At 33.3% G+C, this 27,514-nt stretch overlaps 1 protein-coding gene across 1 annotated transcript in view; it reads left to right on the forward strand.

Moving 5' to 3' along the window:
- The window catches only part of LOC134259928 (uncharacterized), a 53,520-nt gene extending 27,118 nt beyond the window's left edge, over positions 1–26,402 (forward strand). The window contains exons 6-7 of the mRNA XM_062742552.1: positions 24,171–24,304; positions 25,185–26,402. Of these exons, the coding sequence (XP_062598536.1) occupies positions 24,171–24,304; positions 25,185–26,402 (1,352 nt within the window). The remainder of the gene's footprint in view (positions 1–24,170; positions 24,305–25,184) is intronic.
- The last annotated feature ends 1,112 nt before the right edge of the window (positions 26,403–27,514 follow it).

Raw genomic sequence — 27,514 nt, forward strand, 5'->3', positions numbered from 1 at the left:
AACATGAGCAATACATTAACAATTTAAATTTGTCTAAAATTTAATAAATAGAGGTCCATCGGCCACATCGCTCACCTGAGCACATGGGCTATTTAAAAAACACAGATCAGCTTTAAGTTTTGAAAAGCTAACTTTTTAGAGGAGGGTGATTTGAATTTTTCTATTACTTGAGAAAATCACTAGTTCAACACAGCATTCATGTATAATTTTGCCGTACTTGAAAAGAAAGTTTTTAAAGATTTTTTTAAAACATTACCTGATCTCCCATTGTGACCCTTCGCGAACCCCCTACCCCTGGGGCATTATTGGAATAAATTTAAATTTTCACTATTTGCAGATCATTTTTATTTGACTAACCACTTTTTTCTGTTCCGGAGATTTTTTCCTTCTGTATTCTTATGCAAATATGTGATCACTCATTGTGGCCCTGCCCTACCCCTGGGTGTCATGATTTGAACAAACTTGAATCTATACTACCCGAGGATGCTTCCACATCACGTCTTGAGTTTCATCATTCCTGTCCCAATGGTGAGAAGATTTTTAAAAGTTCTTTCCTATGCATTCCTTTGTAAAACTTGGATCAGCCATAGAGTTCCAGCCCTACCCCGGGGTCATGATTTGAACAAATTTGAATCTATTCACTACCTGAGGATGCTTCCACATGAGTTTCATCTTTCCTGGCCCAGTGGTTCTTAAGAAGAAGATTTCTAAAACATGTTTTCATTGATTTATTATTATCTCTCCTTTAAAGAGGGTGTGGCCCTTCATTTGAAAAAAAAAAATAAATTTCTTTTACCCAAGGATACTTTGTGGCAAGTTGGGCTAAATTAGTCCAATAGTTCTTGAGAAGAAGTTGAAAATGTGAAAAGTGTACGGACGGACAGACAAATGCCGAAAAAAATGTGATCAGAAAAGCTCACTTGAGCCTTCAGCTAAGGTGAGCAAAAAAGCTACTAGTATTTAAAAACTATAAACTTCCATATATACACATGTATTACTATACAGTGAGACTGGCAAACAGACTTTGTGTTTCCAGGATACTTGAAAAAAATTTAGGGCTGACACAATACCGGTAAATGGCTTTTAATATTTGATATGTGTTCAGAATATATGCACTTTACCTGGTATTTTGAAGATCGCTTAAGATGATGAACTACATTCCTTTTCTTTCATGTTCATGTCAGCAAGACTTTATACCGAGTATACCTACAAAAATAAGAAAAAAATAATTAATCAAAAGTTCTCTTTTTTGAAATGTAATATACAATCAATATATTCATAAATAGAAACCAAATTTTCTGTGCATTGCTGCACACAGGTCTGATCTAAAGCAAAATTTAGTTTAATTTTGTCTCTTAAGCAAAAACTGCAGATCAAGTTATATTTTTTTTCTAAATGAAATTTATGAGTATACAGGTAACTCTCAAATACCTCGAAGTCTGCGGGACCGAGGAAAAACTTCGAGAGATCAAGAGCTCGGAATTTTCCGGGTTTATTTGATAGGTTTTAAAATTAGTTTTACCGGATGTAATGATTTAACATTTCACAAGTGGTTTTTATAAAACATTGGTATTTTAGACGAATGTTTGTTAAACTGAGTAAAGCAAAAAATGTACATCGTCAGTTCATGTTTATTTATTATTCTTTATCATACGGACATCATACTTCGCATTCGTTATATGAAAACGACATTTTACAAGCGTCGCGTGGTACATAGCATTGCGACTTTTCCAAACATGTGCAGTTAACGAAGTTCTGTTAGTATTTGTCCAACAATAGTCGTCATATTGACATCGAGGCTGTTTCTGAATTTTCACATTTTGTTAAACTCTGACACTGATTCGAAATAAAAATTAAATTCATTATGCGTGTTGTCTTGTAATCTTTTTCTCAGTGACACTGCGTTTCTAAATTATCGTAATACAGTCAATGATAATTAGTTGATAGCATATAGGCAATATAAGATTAATTATAAATCAATTATCACCTTGCAGTATTAGTGTCACTTAAATAAACATCCCGTTTCACGAGACACGCATCTTCTGCCTGGGGCCGTTAAATGTCCAGGTAAAATTGCTAATTATGTAACTTTGTATACACAACGCCACTTCGAGGTATCGAAGGTAAATTTGAATAGAATATGCAGAGCGGGACTGCATTTTGACTTCGAGGGATCAAGGGTTTCGAGAGATCAAGAGCTCGAAAAATCAAGAGTAAATTTGCTTAGTTATATAGTGGAAAAAATCGGGACCGGAGACTCACTTCGAGCGATCAAGAACTTCGAGAGATCGAAGTTGGAGCCATCAAGAGTTACCTGTATTCTATTTTATAAATAACCTTTATTCCTGGTTATCCTGAAAAAACATCACCTCAAGGAGGCACCAAAGAATGGTATAATATAGAGACTGTAGTCTGCTCTTTTTCTCCATATTTTTCATTAAGGTATCTTTTCTGCATTGTGCACTATGCAGTAGAAGTAAACAAATATTAGTATGGTTAATTCTCTGCTTAAACCTGAATTTAATAATGCTCATTAATTTTTTCTTTACAAAACATTGACAAGTGTTAAGCAGGGACAAGTACTAGTATTTAAAAAATCAGTTGGATTATGTGAATGTTAATTTCACTGTCATTACAGTTACTGTGGGAATTGTTTACATTTTGTTCGACTTTAAATACATGTTTTGTGTTCCATTGGCATTATAATTTAGACAGCTGGGTTCTTCGAGTCTCGACGACAAAGTCTGTTTTGATCCATTTCTGAAGTGTGAGTCAGATGTGACACCGAGTTCCAGCTGTTTAAAATGCAATAAAAATAAATATCAATTTTTTTTCTCGTCAATGATAAAAACAATTAAAATGAACTGTTAGAATCTGGGAAAACATCGGTCACATTGCGTGTTTTACTTCAGCTTCGAGATGGTTAATTTGTAGTGAACTTCTACACGATTTCTACTTTCACTCTCGAATTTTTTCTCTGTCCCAGATAGCAAGACTATGTTGGGCCAACATTGGCAAAAAGTTGTATGGTTGGCGTTGGGGGAACAACGTTGGGCCAACGTTGGACCAATGTCACCATGCCAACCTTCTCGACCATGACGGAATTCATATGTTGGTCCAACGTTGGTCCAACGTTAGCAACTTCCATTCACTTTACTTCCCTAGGAAGGAGGAATGTTGATGTTGGCCCAACGTTGGCCCGATGTTTGTAATACACTCTTATAGAAAGTGTCTTTTAAAGTTGTTAGTAGTATGTTGGCCCAACGTTGGCCCGATGTTTGTAATACACTCTTAAAGAAAATGACTTAAAGTTGTTAGTATAATGTTGGCCCAACGTTGGCCCGATGTTTTTAATACACCCTTAAAGAAAGTGACTTTTAAAGTTGTTAGTATTATGTTGGCCCAACGTTGGCCCGATGTTTGTAATACCCTTAAAGAAAGTGTCATTTAAAGTTGGTAGTAGTATGTTGGCCCAACGTTGGCCCGATATTTGTAATACACCCTTAAAGAAAGTGTCTTTTAAAGTTGGTAGTAGTATGTTGGCCCAACATTGGCCCAATGTTTGTAGTACACCCTTAAAGAAAGTGTCTTATCAAGTTGATAGTAGTATGTTGGCCTAACGTTGGCCAAATGTTTGTTATACATGTACATCCTTAATAAAGTGCGCAGCTATGATAAGGCTGCCCGTAAAATATCAAACTGTTTCAAACTATAGTAACTTCTCTGAACTATCTAGATATGACGTCATAATAGAATATGACGTCAAGTCACTGCATACTTGAGCTGAGATGACGGGGAAAGTGTCATAATTAATGCACGGCATGTAGATTTATTATGGGGACTTGTGTTTAATTCAAGAGTAAGGGTTGTTTTTTAAGCTCGTGTGTGCTGTTATAATTTTTAACATGTGATATTTAAATATCTCTATTCCTTTTGCTTGTCTGATATGCACATATTCAAGCAATAGCAAAAAATTATGTTTGAAACGCCCCCCCCCCCTTACACATCCGTAGGCAGAGTAAGAATTTATGAATCGTGTGTATATTGGACTGGCACAATTGAAAGACATGGATAAATGGAAGATATTCTGCGTTAATCTAAAATAGAAGTATGTCTTCTAACTGAATTTTGCTGGGGGATCGTATGTATAGTTTATCCGTTTTTGTATAAATCGCGATAAAGAGTGGAAAATACCCCTTCTTTCGTTGATAATTTTAATTTATCGTAATATATTTTCTTAAGAAGTAAAAAATAAAACTTGCCTCCAGCACTTTTTATTTACTAGGGATCACGATGAATTGATCTATGTAAAAAACTTTGCACAATAATTTTGTTTTCCACCTGTGCCGAAGCGATTTTTGTGCAACATTTAAGAATATCAAAAGAGTATCAAAAGTGTTCGTCACATGATCAACACAGTCATCTGACGTCACAGAAAATTCTTTATTATAATATCTAATTAAAATGTTATCTCATGTTGACTGCAATTTCAAACAAGGATTACATATTGAAATTAAAATCTAGCTCAAAATAAAATGTATATTTTTAAGACATTTTAAGCCTTCGGACAGCCTTATCATAACTGCCTGTCTTATCAAATTGGTATTGGACATTTACGTGGAGCGCTGACTTTTATAGTTGACGCTTATTTACACTAGGGCTATGTGCGGTGGCTCTTTTATGACACTAATATTTAGCTCAACATTCAATTAAACGAAAATAACGGGTTATTTCAATGCACATATAAGTTGTCCTTGAGGAAAACGATAACCACCCTACCCTCAACTCCCGGTCTTCACATGTTTGTGCCCCTAACACCACACCATACCTATGACCACTAGAAAGGTTTTCTTATTCATTATCAATTCTGTACTTCCGTACATGATACAAGTTTAAATGTCCAAGTAAACCATCAACAGTAGAAGTCAGTGCTTCTAGTAAAAGTCCATTAGTATGTTGGCCCAACGTTTGCCCAATGTTTGTTATACACCCTTAAAGAAAGTGTCTTATCAAATGGGTTGTAGTATATTGGCCCATTGTTTGTAATACACCCTCAAAAAATGTCTTATCAATTTGGTAGTACATTGTAGTATGTTGGCCCGATGTTAGCACGAGTGTTCTTTTGTTTCGGTGTTTCAAAGTGGTGGGATATTTATATTGGGCCAACGCTGGCTCAATTATTATGCAGCAAACTAAAGATGGTGTCAACTTTAGCTGCTGAGATGACATTCAACATTATAAATTTTAACTTAAGTGATCACAGCACCAAAGAGTGTTTTATTATATTTTTTTGAATTGTGCACATGCATGATTATCTATTTGAAATAAAACCCTTGAAATTATGAATTTTTCAAGAGCGTTACATTCATGAGAATTTAGAGAAAACTGAATACCTTTTCAGGATCAGGATGTGAATGAAGCCTACATATACATAAATCAAAATGACACAGCTTTATAATTGAATTGAAACAAAAGTAAGGCGTTTGCTATCACGTGACCAAACTGTGGAGTGAGCTGTCAGATTCAATTGCTCACAGATGGGTGATAATGCAGGGCAAGCAAGAAGAAGTGAAATATAAATTTGTGGGTTATGCATTTTCTATACAGCTGCATTTAGAAGCGATGTAAGTATATATTTATTCTTATTTATTCAGGTTAACTGTGAAAATTGATTCGGAATTCATTCTTGTCATGTTTTTGCACTGTAAGTTAAGGTTAAATAACATCTTTTAAGTTGTTTCTGTTTATCTTATTCTAAACTGTCTATTACAGACACGATTGAAACAAAGAAATTCAGTCAGAGACTGCAAGGAAAATAAATGTTGTGGCGGTACATGTAAATAACAATGAAATCGAAGACCATGCATAAAAAAGTGTATAAAGTATGAGTACGTATGACAAAGATCAAGATGAAGAAAACGGGAGGCGACGAAGGGACGGAAAAAGAGCGGGAATACAACAAAGGACTATAATTTTTAGGAAGTGAGCCCTGATTAAGAACATTTAATTGATAATTTTTCATAATTTACCTCTATTGTCTATTTTAAAATTTATTTTGTTAAATAATAATGATTGAATTGATGTATATAAAATATCACAGTGATTCATGAGTAATGTTTTCATTGAACATGTCCATGTATGCATTATGAATTCAGATTGAATTGTGTATATTTTTTTTAAACAGTCATAAAATAGGTTTGTGTAAAAAATCACTTTACCAATTGCAAATGTTTCTATGTAATAACTACGAGGGTTGATCCAAAAGTAATGTCACTGTGTCCATATCTTTAATATTTGGCGTCATATTATCAAATACAATATATCAAAAGATGCACAATCATAAATCCAATTAACATTGAAATTTTAATCTAAGAATGTTTAAATGAATTTATTTTATAGACGTTTAAAACAAAGAACATAGGGGTTGTTCGCCACGTCACACCCAAGCGTCACGAATTAAAGTGTACTTTTTAAGAATGAAAAAGATAAACACATTAACTAAATATCTTTACAAAGCACCTAATCACACAAAATTTTAAAGAGACAAAATGTACAATATTTTCTAGTCTTAAGTTGAAAATTTAATGACACCATTGCTATTTTATCATACACATTGTTGTTTTACTTTGATGCATTGATCAAAGGAAATGTCGAAATGGAAGAAAATCGCCACATTAGTGACAACAAACTGTAATGCACTTTTGCTTTAAAATCGGTAAATCGGCAGTAGAGACAGTAGGGTTGATTTATAAGTCTGTCTCACAGAGGAAAGGATGTAAATAAAAGAGTTGTTTAGATGCATGGTTTTACCGATTTTGGATGGTTGATGGGTCATTGAATGCTCAGCAGATGACAAGAAAACCGAAAGATGGGAGGGTGGACGGAAAAGTTCAATTGCGTGTGACGTTGTCAAAAAGACAGACAGTTAATATGAAAATTAAAATTATAAGTCTGTCTAATGCAAATAACAAATTTTTACAGAGGAATTCATGATGAAAAAATGAGCATACGAGGGGTGCCAAGAATTCTTTAAAAATTGAAATCTGTGAATGTGTTTGCGAATCTCAAATTTTTATTTGAAACAAAGGGACGCGTTAAAAGTGTATGACGGTGCGTATCCGTCATAATTATGACGATATTTAGGTGCGGCGACTACCATTAGCACACGTTTTATATAATCCGATATCTTAAAGTGTAAATCATGTTGAATTGAAATTTTCAAGTCTGATTTGAAATAAATGTAGCTTCCTTCATTTAAAATTTTGTTGTTTTACGTCGACTGATAGCAGTTTTATCGAAGTCATGACATTACTTTTGGATGAACCCTCGTACGTTGGCCAAACAATTTGCCATCTGACTTTGTAAAAAAAAAGGTCAACATTGGGCTAACCTAACCAACCAGTTGTTAAGGTTGGCTGTTAGTTGGCATACACTAATAACTACGTTGGCCCAACAATATGCCATCTTACATTTCAACAAAGGGCCAACGTTGGGCCAACCTAACCAACCAGTTATTTAGGTGGGCTGTTAGTTGTCATACAATTATACCTACGTTGGCCAAACAACATGCCAACATGTTGGACCAACGTTGGGCCGATGAGCAAAATTACCGTGGGCCAATGTAAGGTTACCAACAGTGGGCCAACGTTGGAAAAAAAAAATTGGCCAACGTTGACCCAACTATGTCTTGCTATCTGGGGTGTTGTACGTATAGGTTTTAGTGTTCAAAAAATTTGACCAACAACTAATAGACCTAAAAAACAATGCTGATATACAAATATCCAACATAGCAGAGATCTGACACATCGTCACAGCCTACGACAGACTGACAGTAGCCTGCGAGGACTGTTGAGTAATTATGTGTTATTTTGCTGTACAAAAGCTCAAACACCCCAAACATTTAGGGCCTATGAAATTATGGTATTCTTTAAAACGTAATGTTACATTACAAAGACTACAAAAATACTTACTTTTAACAGAGACTTAATAAATCCGTCTTCCTCTATCTTTTTCAACTTGTGTTACAGTCAAACACAAGAAAACATTGATGTAGCCATCAAATGTCGCACGGGAAATATATAAAGTCAGCAATGAAAATGAGTCTTGATCAACAATCTGCTTCGATATGTGTAAAAAGGCATGCGTCTAATCGATGGAGACGATAGTCGAATATATTTTGAAACTTGTAGTCGGATAAAAATCAAACAAAAACGATACCATTTTAAACTTGATCAATTCCTCAAGTAAATGTTGGCTGCATAAAATATAAATTGAAGTTAGACACAAGCATCATTTATATTTAAAAATGTATTTTTGTCATCTCGCCCAAGCAAAACTATTAGCTTCGTTTTATTAACAGCAAAGAGATAAACACAATTTGAATTGAAAAAAGGTCATTTATTAACATAATGACGAAACTACTAATGCAGTATAATACTAATTGTAAGAAGAGTTAATAACACTCCATAAGCAAAATCAACTTAATGTACTTTGTAAAACTTTACAATATATACACTCTGAGGGACATCTGACTAGTTAAATGATTATTGAAAAATCAAAGGTGGAGACCAATAAAACAGCCAAAGTATTACTAATAAGTATGACTTATTAGTAATACCCCCCACCCAATAGTTTTGTGGGCAACAGGGCGAGATAAGCAAAATAAGAAAAAATGACTAGAACATGTTTATAATGACTTAGATTTTTTTTTACCCATCGATTTATGCTCCATTCATACTGTTCAATGTTTAATAAACTGTATGGCAAAAACAATTCCTTAATTACATTGATGTAATGTCTAAAGCATGGGTGTTAAGTGAACCCACATCGAAGCATGTTTGATAAATGCCTAACTCAACATTGAACAATGAAAAAGCAATGTAATGCACACACAAGATACCAAATGACACAATATAAAACATGCTCTTTTCAAAAATAAGAAATTCGACAATCAACAATCAAAAACTAAAACTAACCTTAGTGATCTATATAAATGTAACTTAATATTAATTTGCCATTGTCTTCATATCTACTTTTTATTATTCTTATTAACCCATTTAAAATTACAAGTGCATTAGATGAAGCCCCTGTCTTCAATCCAACCTTGTAATTATTATTTTTTTTTTTACTTTGGATAAAGGCCCCTGACCTCATATCCAACATCATAATTAGTCAAACATGTACAATGAAATTGACTCTTATCTTTATACAATGTTGAACTATTCTTCCACAAACATCATGTGTGTAACAACAGTTTTGTTTTTTTGCCTTTTAACCTCAAAACATTATACACTGTACCGATATATATAAGCTAAAATTTTGTTCTTATATTCAACCAGATATTTTAAAAAGGTTTTGCCAACATATGCAAATTGGCAATATTTCTATTTAATCACTCAATGTGAAACTTTGGATACAGGCCCCTGTCCTCATATCCAACTTGTACATATTCAGAACCAACATTTGTACATAAGTTCATGTGCACTAAATAAATTTAAAAATTCAGTATAAATTACAAGTCTTCTTAAAAGTCATCAATCTTTACGAAAAAGTTATTTACATTCTTGCCTAGTTTTTCAATAATCTAAGAATTGGTACATAGGAAACAATGTAATCATTTACTAACTCGTATCTGCTTTGCATTGTTTACCATAATAAAGCTTATTGTTATAGCTTTAACAAAGGAATTCGAATACTGTGGAATCATATTTTTTCGTGGTGGTCAATGTTCGTGAGTAGCCCAGAATTTTCTGGTTCGTGGGGACGTAATTTCGTTGATAACAAGTTCTATTTCGTTTTTTTCCAAGTTAAAACAAAAAAGGATAATTCCTTTAATATTGCTCATTTAAAACAAAAGAGAGTTATCTATCTTGTAACCACAAAACGTAACACAAACGCAGTACAGTTAAGGTGCGCAATGGAAATATCGACTAAATTTTGTATTTAAAAATGTATTCGTAATCGGGATAGCGATTATTTTCAGTACATTATTTATATCGGATAATTGTAATAATGATTAATAACTACATATCGAGGACGATTATATTTTATATTTAGACTAGTCACGTGATGCGGCAGTCCCGCGATTTTAGCATATTGACTTGAAGGATTGATGTTACATATAAATATCACTAGTGCAAGGGCATAACCAAGTTAAATATCCAAGTTTAGTATATAAATATTTTCAACAAGCATTGTAGTTTCTAAAAAGTGCTGCGATCCTGTCTAAATTCTGCAATTTCATTGTTAAAATTATACTTGTATGACCGAATGCTATATGTTTTGCTGGTCAGTGGCATGAAATATTGATATAATTAAATTGTTTTTACGATTTCATATCAGGATCGCGTCACTTTTCAGATACCTTAATAGTTCTATAGTTAAAATGTAAAAGCTTACTTAGATCCATAGAGTGTATGCCCTTGCACTAGATCGATTTATGAAGACCCCCATGTTACCCTCCGATGAAATTGCATACAAATATACGGCAGTGTCAATTAAATACGTAATGTACAGAAAATTTGTTAATAAAATAGTGAAGAAGACATTAAATTCAAATTATTGGCCCATAGAATATCTGTAATTAATATTTTATTTAATTATAATAAATATATTTTGTTGAGAAAATATTACTTGATCTTTCTCTCACTGCATTCAAACTACGTCACGTTGTAACAAATGACGTCATATTGACAAGTGTATTGCGATCAGTGCCTTGTTTATAACTTGTTATGTGGGATTTAACTAACGACAAAACAACACGCTGTAGTAAGTTTTTATGTAGTTTGATGATTCCTTAGTGGTTAAATTAGCAGAAAAACTCATTTTGTGGTATTTTAAAGAAATGTTGTATGACGTATATTGTGTATGATGTCATAGTCAAGTTTTCCCGTACAAATTAGGCTCCACCTCCTTCTTGTAACCTTAACTGTGCTGCGAATCTCGTCAAGCAAAAGTGATTACTTCTCAACGGTAAGTATGTATTCTATTGAATTTTACTTCACTCATATCATCTCAAAATGTCCATCACACAGTGGCTTAAGACGGGAAAAATCAAGGCATCCACGCCAACAACAGTAGGATTGCCTGATCCAAATGAAAGTCAGGACAACCAAGAAGCAATGGTTTTAGAATGCGCTAATTCTGCAGTTGAAACTTTAATAGACGATAGTCCTGTTAATTTTCCGTGTTCGAACCAAGAAAAAGAAAACGGGGCAACTACAATTATCTCGACGATGAGCAACGAGCAAAAATTGCAAAGTTGCCGGTTGAAAAGGTTTAGCTAAAGCGGCACAAAATTGACGAAAGACCTGGGCAGAAATTTAGCAGAATCAACAGTTAGAAGTATTAGAGATTAATACAACAGAATGAGGAGAGCCTCAGGTATGATTACAATTTTCAATTAAAAGATTTTGAAAAGAAAATAATTAAATATAGTGACATGTCCTTTTCATTAAATTAGATTTACTCGTTAAACATATACTAGCAAGAGTTTTAAAAGTTACGACGCATTCAAATAAAAACAATACAGTACCTTTAGAAATAACAAAAACCGTTTTTTATGTCTATAAGTTTTTTTTAATTATTATTTTAACTTTAGGCGAATCTAGTCTACAAACACTTCCTAGATTCCCACGTGGTAATTCCTTGATGCTTGGGTCATTGGACAGAGATGTTCAAAATTGGGTCAGAAATGTCCGACTGAGTGGGGGAGTTATCAACCTAAGAATAGTAATGGCAGCTGCAGAAGCTATTGTTACTAAATTTGACAGGAAAAAGCTCGTTCGGTACGGAGGACAAATCAAAATTACGAAACATTTCGCCAGATCATTATTGCGCAGAATGGGCTTTGTAAAACGAAAGGGCACAAAAGCCGTTAAAAATTTTGCCAAATGATTTCGAGGAAATTAAAAACGAATTTCTAAACAGAGTTGAAAGAGTTAAGAGTTATCATTCAGTCCCCGATTCTCTCATTTTAAATTGGGATCAGACGGGATGCCAACTTGTGCCGGGTGGGGACTGGACTATGGAAACCAAGGGCTCCAATCATGTAGCGCTCGCTTGAATCGATGACAAGAGACAGATAACGATTCTATTGTGCGTGACTAAATCTGGCACCCTTTTGCCACCCCAGCTGATCTACGCAGGTAAATCTGACAGATGTTTGCCGAAGGGCGTCAATTTTCAAGCTGACTGGGATATTACATACACCGACTCGCACTGGAGCACCGAAGAGTCAATGAACCGATACGTTGATAAAGTTATCGTTCCTTACGTGAATGAAATCCGCGAAAACCTTCCTTTGGATCGTATTAACCAGAAAGCGATTGCATTTGACGTCTTTGCAGCACATAGAACTGAATCGCTATTGGAAAATTTAAAAGCTAACAACATTCAGACTCTTTTTGTACCAGCGGCTTGCACTGACAAGCTGCAGCCATTAGATGTGGCCGTAAATTACGATTATAAAGAGAAGCTAAAATCACAATTTCACCAGTGGTATGCAGAACAAGTTTTTATTTCACTGGACGAAAATGAGAACGACCATACCAAAGTTGACCTTAAAACCTCAACCCTAAAACCCATCCACGCTAATTGGATAATTAGTACATACTCAAACATAGCAATGAAAAAGGATTAAATCAAAGGAGCATTTGAGCGAGTGGGACTTTAAATAATCAGTGCATGGTTATGTAAACATTAGTCCACTAATTAACAGTTTGTGACAGCGTTGGTACTACTCAAATATTTATTACTTCATTACCTATTGTATATATATTTAGTTATCGATGTCTTTGATACTTAATAAAAAAAAATTCTGCCTATTTTTTGGTCTAAAAACAGTAAGTAAATACTTACAGATTGCCATCTTTTAGCGCGACCACCAGGACGCAAACATGATGGTTATTTTATTATATAAAATAGTCTGTGTATTTAATATTAAATTTTTATATTAATGAAATATATATGTTGTTTACACGTTCGTGGGGATGTAAATTCGTGAATCAGGGTTACCCACGAAAGCCACGAACATTGAACCCCCACGAACAATGATGATTCCACAGTATATTTTCCGAACGCTTCTGATTTCCATCTTCCTAGTAGCTGAATCTGGACATCAGAAACTCCTTTTGATTTAGCCCATGATGCAGCACCGATTCTAAAAGAATGACCTTTATAAATTTTAGTATCATAACCCAAAAATGTAGGAGAAATTTTTAACTGTTCATTGAACATATGGCGTGTAATAGGCGTATCATCCCTAAGCATGAAAAGAGGCACATCTTCCTCACCTCTCACATGCAAATAATCTAACATTGCTAGCACTGCACAAGTGTCTGGTTTTTCAGTGTCTGCGGTAATTTAAAATGTCACAGGGGGCTTGCCCTCATGATGCTTGAAGTTTGTTAATGTTAATTTCATTTCTTTTGGTTTGGCATTTGGATATTTTTCCAATTGTATAGCTGCTAATTGTAGGACGGTAGAAGACTTGGTTGTGCTCGTGATTTCGCCAATGCGCAAGAATGCATGAAACGCTAGTAAAAACATTGCATTAAACAAACATTTCTCATAAAATGAAGATGTACATAAATGAAGAGAATTTACTAACTTTTGTAAGATAGACGGGGTGATAGGCATTCTGACATCTGCCCTGGATTTCAATTTTTGAAAACCCTGAATTGTTGGTTTTATCACAAAATTTTGCGTAGGGTCAACATGACCCTTCATTTTACTAAAATGTGCTAATGCAGACAAATATGTACAAACAGTTTAAGGTGCGAGACATTTTTGATAACAGTTTGATATAAACAACACTAAATGCTCTACATGAATAGGAAATGTTACTGTTCCAGGAAAATGGACTTCCAAGAATTCCTCATATGCCAGCTTTGCTCTTTGGTATGAATTACGTGTCCCATTTGTAAAAGCATTGTCCATCAAGAACTGTGACACCTCTTTTAGATTTTGTAGATTTCTGAAGGGACGTTCCACAGATACTTGTCCATGTGTGGGGCTAGTTCTTGGAACTGTTGAATCTGTAATCGAGATAACTTGTCACTTAAAATGTTTTTGACTCCTGGCACATGTTAAGCATAAAATGGAATATTGAATTTTAAACACTGAACAATAAGACGACGCAATAATTTCATAATAAACTGGTCCTTAGCACTTTGTTTATTAATAACGTGCACCACTGCCATATTATCTGAAAAGAAACAGATTCTCTTATTTGCCATTTGAATTCCCCATAAATAAACAGACACAACAATTGGAAAAAAGTTCTTTTACAGATATATGATGATCAGTCCATTCGGTCGTCCACCCTCCATAAAAACAATTTCCAAACACCCCTTCATGTCCTAACACACTAGCGTCTGTGTACAACTGCAGTGTTTCTGATGTTTGAAGTTTATCCTGCAGAAAGAATGATGAACCATTAAAGTGTTCAGTAAACAATGACCATGCCTCTAAATCTGCTCTTGCATCTTTTGTTATTCTTCGTCTATGGTGTGGCTTCTTTAATCCTTTGGTCAAATCAAGGAAGGAATGTTCTTCATGGTGTAACAACTGCACAGGCAAAATTTAATAACCCAGTCAATGATTGAATTTTCTGTAACGTCATCTTTTTTCGACACTATGCTTTTGAAATTTCCTGACGTATGTTAACTGTATCCATTTCCAATCCAAGAAATGTGATAATGGTCGTTTGAAAAACTGTTTTATCTTGTTTCATTAGAACACCAATATGCTCAAAAGTCTGAAGAAGTATGCATAATTGTTTCTCACAAACATGATAGGAGGGTGGTCCTACCAATATAAAGTCATCCAACATGTTTACACATCCAGGAATCTTTAGTTTGTTAGTTACGATCCAATGCAAAGCTGTTGAAAATTTTTCAAAAAGATTGCATGCAAAACTTAATCCCATGGGAAGTGTTTCATCAAAATATATGTCTTTCCCAATGGCAAAACCCAATAATTCATGGTCAGATTGGTGAATAGGAATATTTCTATAGCCATGTTCAACATCCTTTTTAGACAAATAAGTTCCCTTTCCAAATTGTTTAATCAATTAAACTGCATCATCAATAGTTTGATACGATACTGCTGAATGTTCTCTATCGATCCCATCATTAATTGATGATCCTTCAGGAAAGGAGAGGTGATGAATAACCCTATACTCCCCAGGTTTCTGTTTAGGGACTAGACCCAATGGAGAAATTTGTAATGCTTCAAATGGAATATTATTAATGTGAAAAGGGCCCCCATCCCTATTTTCTTTTTGAATTTTTTCCTGCAAAATTTTTAAGTTTTCTCGAGCTGACTTGAGATTTTGATTTATTTCAATTTTAGAATATAAAACATGAACTGTGCAAAGTACGTTTTTATCCGAGAAGTAAAATTCGATGTTCTAAAAAAAGGGATCTGTCGTTTTTTCGATAGTAAATTATAAGTAACTTTATATATTAAATATGAAAAAAATACATATTTTACAGATTCACTTTATTGACGAAAAAATATTATGTTTCTCGTAATTTATAAACGGAAACAAAATTCTGATTAACAATCTTTTCAATGTTTAGAAAACCATTAATTCTACATAACTACTCCCATCCAAATCCCCATAAATCAATACTTTTAAAACTTATATGCATATAGCAGCCCGGTCCTCCGGGCTGCAATGACGTACAGTTTTGTTCCATAAAAAACCAAACCGATCCTGAGAAAAGCAACGGACCATTTTTAGCCGAAATAAATCCAAATCCAAATTGACATTTTGAAAGATAGACATTAGGCTTATAAATTCAATCTAGATAAATTATCTTTTTTAAAGAATGTATGAAAAGAAAATTAGAAATGGGACGAGGTGAAGAAGGTGGTAACAGTTAGAGCACTCCCCTCCCCCACCCACACGTGTACAGTACCCGCATCGTTATTCTTTACAAATCTATCGTGTCCTATCGTGCGTGTATCCTATCGTATCGTGCGTGTATCCTATCGTATCGTGCGTGTATCCTATCGTATCCTATCGTATCGTGTTTTCCGTTTATCGTGTTTTGCGTTTTCTATCGTGTTTTCCGTTTATCGTGTTCTGCGTTTATCGTGTAGATCGTTTATCAGGTTCTATCGTGTATCGTGTTTTGCGTTTATCGTGTATATTCGAAAGTCCTCGATTTTTATCTTTACTACGGGGAGAAACTACCGAGGTATTCCGAGTTTGTTTTTCGTTTTGTTAACTAAAATAAGATTATTTTAACCAAGAAAGAGAAAAGAGAGTTTAATTCCCGAGTTTTTCATCATTAAATGAAATATTAAAGCGTGGAAGGAAAAGAATAAATATATAAATAATTTAATTGATAAATTAAGCAATAATAATAAATTAAATTGAGAAAATAATCGTATCATAGAGAAGCAGAGAATCAAAATAAATTTTTGAAAATGAAATAATCAATTCACTGTTGTTTTTTTCTTTATTTATTCATGGAATTGAGTCACTAAAGGATGATTTTCGGTAAGTCGCGGAAAATTTTAATAATAATTAGCAGCGGATTTATATGACTGTATCTTTTTTTAAATACAACATTCATTTCCCCCCGATCAATCGTCTGTTAATATTGGGAATGTGTTTTTGCCTCTGATCTGCATGTACATGTAAGCACACTTATTTAAAATCTTGAAAATATGATAATGAAGCGTTTAAGAAATTGATCCAAATAACTTTATCGCAGTTTTTTCCGTTTATGTGCAATTTTTTGAATTTATTTTTATCACTATCTAATTAGTTAATATTAATTTCTTAAATATTTTTAAATAAAAAAAAAATATATCAAAATTATAAAATGCAATGCATAAAAATTCTCTACCCGATTTATTACACCATGCATGGCAGTTACTATGAAATAAAAGTTTTACATTAATATTATCAGGCATTTGATAATTTAAAAATAATAAACAGAAAAAAAAACATGACTTTGAACAACTTACCTTTTCGGCGTGGAAATAAACTATATTATAAAGCACCTGCGTTTTACATCGAAGAGCTTTCCTTACCATACAGCTAGCACGTATGTGTACCTATCTAATCAGCACAATGCCTTCCTGTGCTCAACACCCCTTCCCCTTTTCTCCTAGCCCCCTAAATGACACCTCGGCCCCTGTGTGTTCACCGTCAACATACCTGAACTGATCTCTCACCTTGTGTCAAACGGTATCTATTTGCGGGATTATGTTCACACCTTGCGTAATCTACATGTACAATAATAACATTTTTTTTCTAATCAATTAATTGTACAATACAGGTGACTCTCGATGGCTCGAACTCCGATCTCTCGAAGTTCTCGATCTCTCGAAGTGAACCTCCGGTCCCGTTTTTTTCCTCTATATAACTAAGCAAATTTACTCCTGATCTCTCGAACTGCTATCTCTCTAAGTTCTCTATCTCTCGAACCAAATCATGGGTCCCGTTACACATATTTCATTGAATTTAACTATCTATCTCTCGAAGTTTTGATTGCGTGTGTATACAAGCCAATCAAGCGTAAAATTGATTCAGCCTGAACTTACCTGGAAAACAGTGAACGCCTGTGGCTTGGAATTGAGGTGTTAATTGGGTGTTTACATAGATGACACTTCACCTGTGGGTAGTCCATGTGTTGATATAATTCATTAATTATTATTGGTAAATTATAAACCGTTTTTAAATTCGCAACTTATTTTGACTTGAAAACGAGATGATAATTTTTAGAAAATAATTTATATAGTCAAATCGATAAGTTCCCGTAGGCTTTGAATTTTTATTAAAGTCTACATAATCCCAGTATGGCAAATATTGCACAAGAAATTCCTTTCTGAAGTACTAAATACCGATAAAGAAAAATCTTTTGAACATTGGTGAACAGATGAAAGACCCGATCAAGCCGCGGAATAGTCAAACTGACAATTGCTATTCGGATTTCATGTGATAATTAAATAAGAACAAATAAGTATTGAAACTTTAGGAATTCGTTTTATTTAGTCGAAGTACGATCATTGTTGTTGATATCAAGTAAATATTACCTGTATAATGCGATAGAAAACGTGAAATGACTTTATTTACTTATACTTCCGGTATCTATAAAAGTAGAACTTCGATGATCGGAACTGAAAATTCCGGATTTTATTTACTTTCTATCTCTCGAACCCTTCGATCTCTCGAACTTTTCTTGCGGTCCCTTGAACTTCGAGAGATCGAGAGTCACCTGTACATGGATTTGAAAAAATCATTTCCTTGCTTGAATTTAAATAAAAAATCACATAAATCAATTTAATGAAACAAAGTCGCTTAAGTCAATCCGCTGATTTATTTTACCTGTACGATGTTTACATAACTTTAAGTAAATAAGTGTTTTCATAAAAAAAAAATACCGCACGTATGGTACATGAACTTTCGGATTATCGGTTTTTCTTACGGATCACCGGGTTTTAATCGGGATACAGACAGACTTAATTCTAGGAAACAATTTCTTTGATCGTAGAAATGATTGAAATAATTCTAACATTTTAAGTATGAAAATTTGCTAGCATTATTTTTTTACTACGATATTTTACTACAATAACAAAATAAGAAGCCTGATTCCGCCGTGACCATGCAAGACGAGTGAATTATCGATTTCATTCTATACATATATATCTTTATTTAAGAAGTCAATATTATATTTGGCTACATGTATTTAATTGGTTAAATCATGTTTATTTAATCTAATTTTAAATTTGTTACGGATTTTGACATCCAGCTCTTCGAATACGCCGTATATGAGATCACCGGGCAAGTCTAAAATTTCAGGGTTTAATAATTCATTAGAAACAGTACGCACGAAGTTTAGTAGCAATTATTTATAATTATTTAGTCGGAAAAGTCGCATTTTACCCTAGATTTTTGTGTTTTCTATATTAAAAGAAAAAAGCCTTTCAGTGTTCGTTAATTAATACGAGGTTTTAAGTATCTGACATAACAACGTTTACATGAACATAAATACATTAGAGCTTAGCGTAAACATACATGTGCAGTTGTAGCAGATACATAATTCTGTTGACAAAGTTTAATGTATCAATGCAGAGCGCCATTATATTAACAATTATTTAGATTTCTACTCAGGAAATTAATTTTCTTCTTTAAAGCTGATTTCTTCGGACCAGTCTTTCGGCCGGTCTTCTGTATGTATTTTTCCTAAGATTTTAATATTTAATTGCGATTTTTGGATACGTCGCAGATTGTTAGCTTTAGACATTAAATACAATATTTAATTTACTGCGTAAATTTCTTAGATGAAATAATTTAGTATTTGTTGATAATTTTTTTTGGTACAAATGTATAATATTTCATAAATAATAAATCTATCTAAAGGGTTTCATCAATTTATAATAGTGAGAAACGGCACATAATTAAATTAGGGGTATGTGCAACAATTGCATGTATGTTAGAATATCCATAATTAAAGGAGTCATAGTTCAACCTTAAGATGAGAATTTCAAATTGAAAAAAAAATTATTGTCTCCATATCATAGTAATCCATTTAATCATTGCCCAAAAAATATATATAAAGACACAACATTTGTAAAACTACCAGTGATCTCATTTTTTATATTATAATAAATATATGTTGTTTATAATTACGATTTGAATCTTTGCAAGTACTTAAGTTAAAATATTGTAGTAAATAAACAAAATAATCTTTTCGTTTTGTCAGATAACGTTCCGCATTTTGAAACAATCCTATCAGGTTTTGCGTTTATCCTATCGTGAAGATCGTTTATCAGGTCTATCGTGTTTTGCGTTCATCGTGTTTTGCGTGTATCGTGTTTTGCGTTTATCGTGTTTTGCGTTTATCCTATCGTGCGTGTATCCTGTCCTATCGTGTGTGTATCCTATCGTATCGTGCGTGTATCCTATCGTATCGTGCGTGTATCCTATCGTATCGTGTATCCTGTAAAGAATAACGATGCGGGTACTGTACACACGATTACACACACACACACACAAAGACACTTGTGTCGGAAATAATTTTTAACCTATGGTATAATAATAACACAATTGTTATTTTTATATTTTGGGTTAAAGATTTATTTCCGAAACAAGTGCCCCCCCCCCCCCCCTTCCCGGTTATGAATATCCACACATGAACATCTTACTAATTAAATGTCACTAAAATTAATTTGCAACTATTGTTTTAAGTTAGGTCTAAAATAACAGAAATAATTACATTAATCTCAGGTTATTCTCATTAACATTAAATTAACTTTAAAGAATTAACGTTAAATTCATATTAACATGAAATTAACATTACCTAATCAACGTTAAAATATTGTTAATATTTTGGTTCTTATTTTTTTAAGACAGAACCTAAGCCCACTCAAAATCTTAATGTTATTTAAAGATATGTATGCCGTGTTAAACAGTATTTTTGCACAGCTGAAACCGAACAAAAATTTCTGGAGTATGATAAGCTACCAAAAATGAAGCATTCTTGCAAATTCGACGAAATTTTATTCGGTATTAACAAAGTACTGGTCACGAAAAGAGCACGATATTCTCATGCATATTTATAAAGGACTGACGTTTATCCTGGATCTGCGCATGTGCGCGGGAAAAGCATCGCGAGGATCATCAGGTCGAGGAAAATAGTTTTTGTGACGTCTGTTCAGTGAGGGACACAAATAGACCAAACAGCTCAATGAGTTGCATTTTATGCATTTATGGGTTACTACATAAAATACTACATGTGTTTTTCAAAAAGGCTAGTTTTTTAAATCGCTCTCAGAAAGACATGACGCATTATGTACATTATTATCTACTAATCCCATGCTCATACTTGCATACAAATGATTAACAATGATGAAAATTAAAGTTTTCCCCACTCCATTGTACAGGTCCGTTTGTTTAGAGTTTCCCCGTCCTGTACTGCTAGTGGGTATTTTCGGTTGGGTGAACATTTACGGATCTTCAGTATGGAGCGCATTATGCGCAATAGATATTTTATGTCAAATACAATGTATGGAAAGTATGTTTACACCCTGAATGGGATATCGTCAATTATCCCTTTTGGTTTTTTTAATATGAACTACATAACATATGTAGATGAAACTTACATTCCTTACATCTTGCCTTCTTAGAAATATAGTTGGGCTAATAAAATAAAATTGGTCAAGGAATTCCAGGCCTCTAAAAACTATTCCAGTATGAGTGCACAACCAAGCATTTCGATGAACACCATTAAGAAAAATTAATTCAGGTAGGTAGCATCGTTTATTTAAGTGGGTGGGGGGATAGGACAGTTAGAATAAAAATCAACTAGCTCGAAGAAATCTGACAAGTAAAATAGGTTCCAATATCTTTCACTACTACATTTTATTCATTCACTACAATTTAGCGCCAAACTCCAAATTTCACTTTCGAATTAGCCCGAGCCAATGCTGATAACCTACTTGCAAGATTTTTTTATATTATTTTCAAGGGGTCGGAAATATTGTGATTCATATGAAAAGAATATAATGATATTATTTAGTAGTATTCTGGTTTTGGCATTCGGTATATTGTGCAGATTTTTATATGCTATTCTGTGGAATACTTTTGTTGTTTTGAACCATCAAGAAATGCAGAATCAAATGTATCTAATAACCATTTTGATTGATCAAATTATATCATTTGTTTGTATTGGTTATTTCATTTTGGCACAGCATGGTTTCCACACTTCTTTATCCATAGTCGCTGACAGCTGTAGAAGTTCACCCGACCGAAAATGTCCATTGAAAAGACAATTGCACGTGATTATTCGTCGGTACAAAAAGCAACCAACTCTGAGGTGCTCTCAATATTGACAATCCCTAACTCACGTGTTTGTAGTAAAAACGTAGTAGACCATCATGCTTTTCGGTTCATTCACGAGATTGGACCATTGTTTGCTGTAAACATGCGCGACAAAGTGATCATGAATATTTCAATAAGAGGCGGTTATTTATCCGACAATTTATCCGTTAATTAAAAATTAACAGCATGAAATAAATGTGAAGTTAAATTAACGTTAAAAATTAGCGTTAATTTAATATTAACAATTTTAACGTTAATTTAACACGAAACTAACATTAAACTGACTTCAAGCTAACGTTAATTTAATGCTCAATAAGAAATAAGGTATCATTTTGGGAGTTTTATTGGGATGTAAAACGGGTTGGTCACGTGATCAAATCTTTATGGAAGATTTGATTATGTGCCTACCCGTTTTACATCCCAATAATACTAAAAAAATGATACCTTATTACTTATATTTACATTTGTGACCTATTCATACTTTAGATTTGCCTGATTGTGACTGTAAGCGTTTGAAATATATTATTTTTAAACCCAACGGCATTTTTGTAATCCACTGAACGCGCGTCGACCCTTTATGACGTCACTGAGAAATACGTCGAATGTTTATCCATACGAGCATCTATGACCTCTTGACCCCGAACCTTTATTTATACAGTTATAAAACGCTTGCCTATAGTAGTGTCACATAAAGGAAAACATTTGCAAATGTAAATATTTGAGATTAACACTTAATTAACGTTAGGCACAATTGGCTATGTAGAAGTTACAAAGCGATAATAATTCTTAAATGAGGATTAAAATTTTTTCTATTTTGCTTAAAATATTGTCTTTCCCCTTTGATACAAGGGGTGATCAAAAAGTTCGCACACTATTTCTATATCTACAAAACCACAATTCAGATTAGAATGAAATTCGGTACACTCATAGCCATACACAAGTTCTATAAATAGCATATGTGAGTAAAGTTTCTCTCCTTGTTTGAGACGTCACAATGTGAAAATGACGTCACTATTTAGGTCACTTGACGAAAAATGGTGGTCTCAGTAGAACTCATTCAACAAACGACTGTTTATTTATTGTAATATCTTAGAAATCCCTCTACCGTATCATATAATAATCTGTACACAGTTTATTGAGATAAATGAGTTCCTATAAATTCAATAAATGATTGGATTATTTGTTTGAGTAAAGGAGGGCTGATGATTAAAAATGATACTTCCCATTGTCATCTTGGTCAGTGAAAGCAAGTTTGAAAAGATATGTATTTTTAATTAAGCAATTTGCTATCAAAGACCTCCAATTAGCACTTTCAAAAATAGTTAAATATTTGAACAATGATATAAGTATTAAATACCTAAGATATCGTTTACTTTAGATTTTAAACATATTAGATATGATAAAAAGGATGCACCCATTCTCTATCCACCCTGAATAAAGGTCTCTCCTGAGACAGCAGATATGTGTTTTAATGGTCGCCATGCTTATTTTTGGAAAGGATGTTATTAACTTATTATCCACCCATTCTGCTGCCGAGATATTACCATTTCTGACAGATTTATTGTTCTTGTCATAAAAATAGAAATATAAAACTCTGAAAAATCTTTTAACTTTTGTGACAGAACGCTACGGAGGGGGTCACGTGACCGCCAATTTCACGTGATTTGCGCATGTGCAGAACGGTGGTTGATGTGCATTTAAATCGAGGAGGATTAATTTAAAATATAAACATAAAAACCAAATATTGTTTTTTGTATGGAAGTTATTGAATTAGTTTGCGAACTTTTTGATCAACCCTCCTATGTGTGGGGTTTTATTCGATAGAAAAATATGTTTTTGATATTAGGTTAGATGCTCAACAAAGAAAAAAAAACTTGAATCGGCCTTTACGTTCGACATGACCAACTACATTTTTTAAGTCTCCCTAAAATACGAAATTAACTTTAGAATGTACATATAACAACATCATATCAAGGTTTGTCTTTTTGACCCTATCAAAATATTCTTTGCTCGTGCAAACGATCATATTGATGAAAGTCATGAGAATGATACAAAAGAAAACGTGGATTAAAGATTACCGTCAATTAGCTTTAGATCAGGGATAAGCTCTTCTGAATTACACACATGTATTAGTCTATTCACAGCGATTTCAAAGAAATTATACTCATCTTATAAATTAATTTTATATAGTGATGTAATGATGTAATGATCAGGTTAGTGTCAAAATGAGCTAAACACTAAAATCATATATTATTCGCTCAAAGCTTTGATGTTGGGGATTCATTCAATGCATACATGTACATTCATATGTTATTGATCTTTTCAGACTACTTTCATTACTGGTTGCAATCCATACAGACATATTGTGATGTTGGAGAAACACACACAATCCAGGAAAGCACAGAGTCAAGATCCAGCGTTCATCCTGTTATAATTGTTGCTTCTCATGCAGATGAAGTGGTAAGAAAACAATGTAAATCCTACAGAGTTATCAACACAAAAACGAGTTTGCTGATGCCTTATAATTGTTGTTTTATTACCTTGAATCTACATATTGAAGAATTTGTGCCTTTAAACAAATGGCAAAAAGCACATGGTGGGTATGACTGTTAAAAGGGAAAGCTCACTCTTCACTGAAACTTTGTTTCACTCTGTGTTAGAGGTAAATGTTTGCTTTGCTCAAAATCTCTATTCATTTATCGGACTTTGAGGACTTAATTTTAGCACTATACAATGTATATATTGAATGTCTTACACTAGACAAGCATATATATATTGTATTTGCATATTATGGATTCATTGTCATCCTTATAGGACATCTGCAAATCAAGTAGATTTCTAAGAAGATCGCTAGAGTCTCATGCTGTACAACAAGCAATGGTATTTTTGAACTTCTTGGGGAACATACAGTAATTGTTTGAATTTGGCGTGTACGATTTTAGGCGGAAATTCGTTTTTTAGCAAGCAAGTGTCAGTTTGATTAAGCGCTATCTGTATGTGCTAGATGTAAAGATAAATTATACAAGGTATTAAGTGATGTAGTTGATTTGGTGAATTCAGCTTTACACCAAAATCGCTAAATAGAATACATCGCAAAATGTAGTTCATGTACGTTTACAGTGGTTTTAATACTTTTATGAATCGTTTACAGTGTTGTATTATGATCAGGTAACCGTTGAGGGCCTTGAGTCTATTGTTTTACTTTTTGTGTTACCACTTTTAACTCTACAACTATCTTTATTATTTTTTTTCTTTTCTTTTGAAGACTTACATATAAGAACACATTTTCTTTTGAAGACTTACATATAAGAACACAATATTAAATTGTTTTTTTAAACAGAAAGAGGATTTGCAGAAAGTGTTTTACGAGAAACTTGAGAAATGCCTATCTGATGAACAATCTTTGAAACACCTTATATCTCCGAACAGATATTTTATCGTCGAATGTCCACCAAATGAATTGTCACTAAAACAACAAGACTCGATTGAACGCCTCAGAAAATGTATAACAGAAACTGTAGAAATGATGCCACAGTGGGGAGAGGTTATTCCTCTGAAATGGGCAAATCTTGAGAAAGTTCTGATTGAGATGAAGGAAAATGGAAGAAAGGTTATTTCAGTACAAAAAATAAAAGGATTAAAAGACATTGATTTACCTATTGATAAAGATCTTGATGATGGCCTTCGGTTCCTACACGAAATAGGTCAAATCGTTTATTTTGCTGACGAGAAAATGAAGAATGTGATAATTGTTAACGTTCAGTGGTTTGTTGATGCCTTCAAATACATCATAACTGATGAAAAACATCTAGCTAGAATAGTGAGCGAAAATATATGGATTAACACAGGAAGAATTACTGCATCTGAACTGAAAGAGATATGGAAATATACTAAAGATAGCTCTTATATTCAGCATAAAGATGATATTTTACCATACATGGACAAACTAGGTTTAATGACAGAAATAAAGGGTGACTCTAGCGGTCAAACATACTACATACCGAGCATGAACAGAACTGAAATTACCGATAACTGTCAACATGCAATCACCAAAGGACAGAAAACATCGATTATGGTGTTCCATTTCAAAACGTACTTGCCTCATTTTTTCTTCTTTAGGCTTGTAGTAAACTGTTTAAAGGAATGGAAGGCACTTGATATGGCGTTCTTTTGTAAGAATGCTGCATTCTACATGGTAGAAGATGCCAGCCACTACATTGCTATTGCTGTTAACAAAACTTCCATCCAGTTACAGGTTTTTACTGCAGATAAAGATATGAAACTGCAGTCAGAATGCGTCATACAGATCAGAGATACGGTGGAAAGTCTAATTAACGAAATAGCACAAACTTTTCACAGACACATTAAATATGAGAGGGGGTTTTCTTGTACAGATATAAACATTACAGATGAGGATGACGAATTTTTTTTGAAAGAAAATCAAATAGAAGGAATAAAAACAATTACTGGGAAAGAAGAAAGACCATGCCCTAAACATGTTCTCCGAAATCCACATGAAATCAACAAATTCAAAATGATGCAATTCTGGTTCAATTAATTCGTGAAATTAAGAATTACAGTGGAGAGTCTGATTACAAAAATAAAAATAAATATTTTACAAATAAATTAAGTATGAGATATGACATTGCTGCCAAAAAAGAACATTGCAGATGAGGATCAAGATTCTTTTATTGGTGAAAGTGACGTTATGAAAGTAGGAACAAGTTCTGGTTAATATTAAAGGCCTTGTCCAAAGCGTATCGGTACCGTGGATAACAAGTTATACCGAGAATCCAGCTAATATCATGAATATGTTCAAGGAAAATTTTTGTTTGCTGTGTACCATCATGTGTATTTAGTTAGTTATTATTTCAGCTCAGATTTCATTTCATTTAACTAAGCTTTACTTAAAGGTCAGGTGTTAACTTTATTACTCTGAAATTGTTGTTTCAATATTTGAAATTTAAATAATTTAAAGAATTATATAGAGTGTCAGGATCATTTATGTTTATTCCACATTGGAAGTTTTAATGTGTCAGGCAGTATTATAAATTCAACATTTGTGCACATGTTCCTATTACAATGTCATTCAATATCATAAACAGCAAAATTCGATAGCTCTCTTTATTTACTCAAAAGACCTAGAATATTAAAATGTTTACTAAGCAGACAACAACATTTTCTTCACAAGAATTTTTAAAGATCAACAGCCAGGTCCTTTTAATTTTTGATTTGTTTGTCACTAATATTATTTTTTTATGATCTACGAGTATTAACTTAATATCAATAGAACAGTTTGTTTACTATTTCTGTTAAGTGGTCATCCTTGTAGAAATATATATAATTATCGACTTTTGATGATATCAACTTGTGACTATAGACCTGGTCAGGTCCGCCGACGTTAACCAATACCTGACCAGGTCAGTATTGTCACGAGTAGACCGAATTCAAAAGTCAATAACCGTTTTATTAAATGATCAGGAATTTTACAACAAATTTGACAATTCGTTTTTGTCTTCATCAAACATAAACACTCATAATAAAATACAAAGTGTAACAATACTTTTCACATGTTGCTATACTTCAACAGCTTAACAACTAGTAGTTAAAAATGGAAAACAATATTATGAAATAATCAATACTCAACCATTTACTTTCAAAAGCGTTTTA

The sequence above is a fragment of the Saccostrea cucullata genome, unplaced genomic scaffold (genome assembly GCF_032062105.1).
Source record: "Saccostrea cucullata isolate Sc308-1 unplaced genomic scaffold, CSIRO_AGI_Scuc_v1 ctg1559, whole genome shotgun sequence".
In the NCBI taxonomy this organism is placed as follows: Eukaryota; Metazoa; Mollusca; class Bivalvia; order Ostreida; family Ostreidae; genus Saccostrea; species Saccostrea cuccullata.